Source organism: Vulpes vulpes, chromosome 7, assembly GCF_048418805.1.
Source record: "Vulpes vulpes isolate BD-2025 chromosome 7, VulVul3, whole genome shotgun sequence".
Classification (NCBI taxonomy): Eukaryota; Metazoa; Chordata; class Mammalia; order Carnivora; family Canidae; genus Vulpes; species Vulpes vulpes.
In genome coordinates, this window is record NC_132786.1 from 5,981,337 (window position 1) to 5,983,648 (window position 2,312).

The 2,312-nt window shown below is 42.0% G+C and overlaps 1 protein-coding gene across 1 annotated transcript; it reads right to left on the bottom strand.

Moving 5' to 3' along the window:
- Positions 1-417: 417 nt before the first annotated feature.
- LOC112934833 (olfactory receptor 2A25-like) lies at positions 418-1,350 on the bottom strand. Its single transcript, XM_026018356.2, has one exon. The coding sequence runs from the start codon at positions 1,348-1,350 to the stop codon at positions 418-420; it is 933 nt and encodes a 310-aa protein (XP_025874141.1).
- Between the last annotated feature and the right edge of the window lie 962 nt (positions 1,351-2,312).

Consider the following 2,312-nt stretch of genomic DNA (forward strand, 5'->3'; position numbering starts at 1 on the left):
ATGAAGATGACAGCTATTGAATTTCAAATATTGAAATTACTATGTTATCAATCTCTCCCAGTTGCTATATCTTACACATTCTTCCAATACCTTGCTTTATTTTATTAAATGTTATCTACTAGTCCTGATTACAGAAAAATATACAAACTTATTTCCTTTTATTCAGAATATTTTGCATAATATATTACAAGTGTGTCCACAGTGCAGCTAGTGGGAAGTTATTTCCCTTTCCTTGTGCAGCATTGACATTCAATGTCAGAGGGAGGTAAGTAGAATGAACTTTCTTGGGAGAGAGTGCCAGGAAAATCTGAAGATGAAAAGGATGCCCTAGAGCATGTTTGTGAATCTTGATAAATATTGGATAAGATGATTTCTCGGGTCCCTTTAAACTCAGCTACTTTATTATTCTACAGGTTTTCATGAAGTTCTTTCTTTTTCAAGAATCCTCTTCAGAGCAGCTTTGACTTCTTTGTTCCTCAGACTATAGATAAGGGGATTGAGCATGGGATTGAAAAGGCTGTGAAACAGGAGCAGGTATTTCTTTTGCTCCTTGGGGTTCCCATATCTGGGCCCAACATACATTATAATGGCTGTGCCATAAAAGAGTCCAACCACACAGAGATGGGATGAGCAGGTGGAGAAGGCTTTCTGGCGCCCCTCCCCTGACTGAATCTTCAGGATGGCACGTAGAATATGAATGTATGATATCACAATTGAGGAAAAGGGCCCTACCAGCACAGACACGGCCCCAGTCAATACCATAATCTCATTAATGTGGGTATCTGCACAGGCAAGTTTGAGGACAGCTATAATTTCACAGAAAAAGTGGTTGACTTTCTGGGGTCCACAGAAAGGCAATGGTATGAGTAACCCTAGATGTACTAGGGCCAGGAGGACTCCTAAAATCCAGGCAGTCAATGCCAGGGTGATGCAGACTCTCCAGCTCATGATGACAGAATAGTGGAGGGGGTGGCTGATGGCCACGTACCGGTCATAGGACATCACCACCAGGAGAAGACACTCAGTATGAGCAAAGGTCAAGAAAAGAAAGGTCTGCGTCAGGCAGCCAGCAAAGGAGATGGGCTTGTCTGGCCTCAGGAGGTTCACCAGCATCTGGGGCACCGTGTTGCAGGCATAGGCTATGTCGACAATGGCCAGGTGGGAGAGGAAGAAGTACATGGGGGTGTGCAGTCTCGGGTCCAGTGAGATGAGCCCCAGGATGAGCCCATTCCCCAGCAGGGTGAAGGCGTAGAACAGGGTGAAGAGCCCAAAGAGAACCATCTGAATCTCTGGGCTGAGGGGAAAGCCCAATAGGATGAACTCGGTGACAGAGGTCTGATTTCCCGCCATTTCCCTGTGAAAGAGATAATGGAGCTGACCAAGTCTGGATGCCTGAGGGAAGTGTTTAAACATGATCTATGTGTGTCATCATTTATTTCCTGAGAAAACATCTTCAATGACATTTTTGTCCTGTTTGTCGCTTTCTAAGTGAAAGCTATGCATTCCAGATGACACAGAGGAAATGTTTTCACTGCAATAAGCTGCATGCTGGCATTCTATTACAGTATTCGGTAAACCTCATGTTTATTAACCCACTTTCACCACAGTTTAAAATATTAATACTTAAATCGCCTTCATGGAAGTGGGTATTTCCCTCAGTTTGTAATGATTCTAGCAGAGGTTTGCCTATGTGGGTTTCCGGGTGGCGGTATGCATATATCCATACATGTGACTTTGTGCCGCTGCCTCAAATATCTTTCATATGAGGATGGGAAGAAGGATAGGTGCACGTCAGTGATTCTTCCATTAGGTTTTTCTCATGAATTTGTGCCTTCAATATATGAATTATTTGTTAGCCCTGCCAACTTCACTGACAGCATAATCTTGAACAAAGTAGAGGATGGCAGGCCATTTGCCCCAACTTTGGCTAGATTTCAAATGGAGACCTTTGTCTTTTGACTTTTGTACCTACAGATGTTCTATTCTGATTGTTCTATCTTATCATCAGGATGGTACCCCGGGCACCCCTATTATACTTGATGTTATATTTATATTCTGTATCTCTTTATCTACCTGCTTACCTACCTACCTAGTTTTTCCCAAATATTTTGCCATATCCTACAATAAGAAATATCTACTAGGTACATACATGCGTTAGTATATATATTCTTGAGTCCTTATTATGTGCTATGTATTTTCTATATTATTCTATTCTATTTAATTAGTAAAAATGTTGGTTTAATGATTTCATGGTGGGTCATAGCCTGGGTCTTAACAAGTTCTGTTCCCTATCTAAGCCTAGAGCAAGAGCC

What these genes read in the sequence shown, in the direction of transcription:
- LOC112934833 (XM_026018356.2), bottom strand. Translation starts at nt 1,350, where the DNA reads ATGGCGGGAAATCAGACCTCTGTCACCGAGTTCATCCTATTGGGCTTT.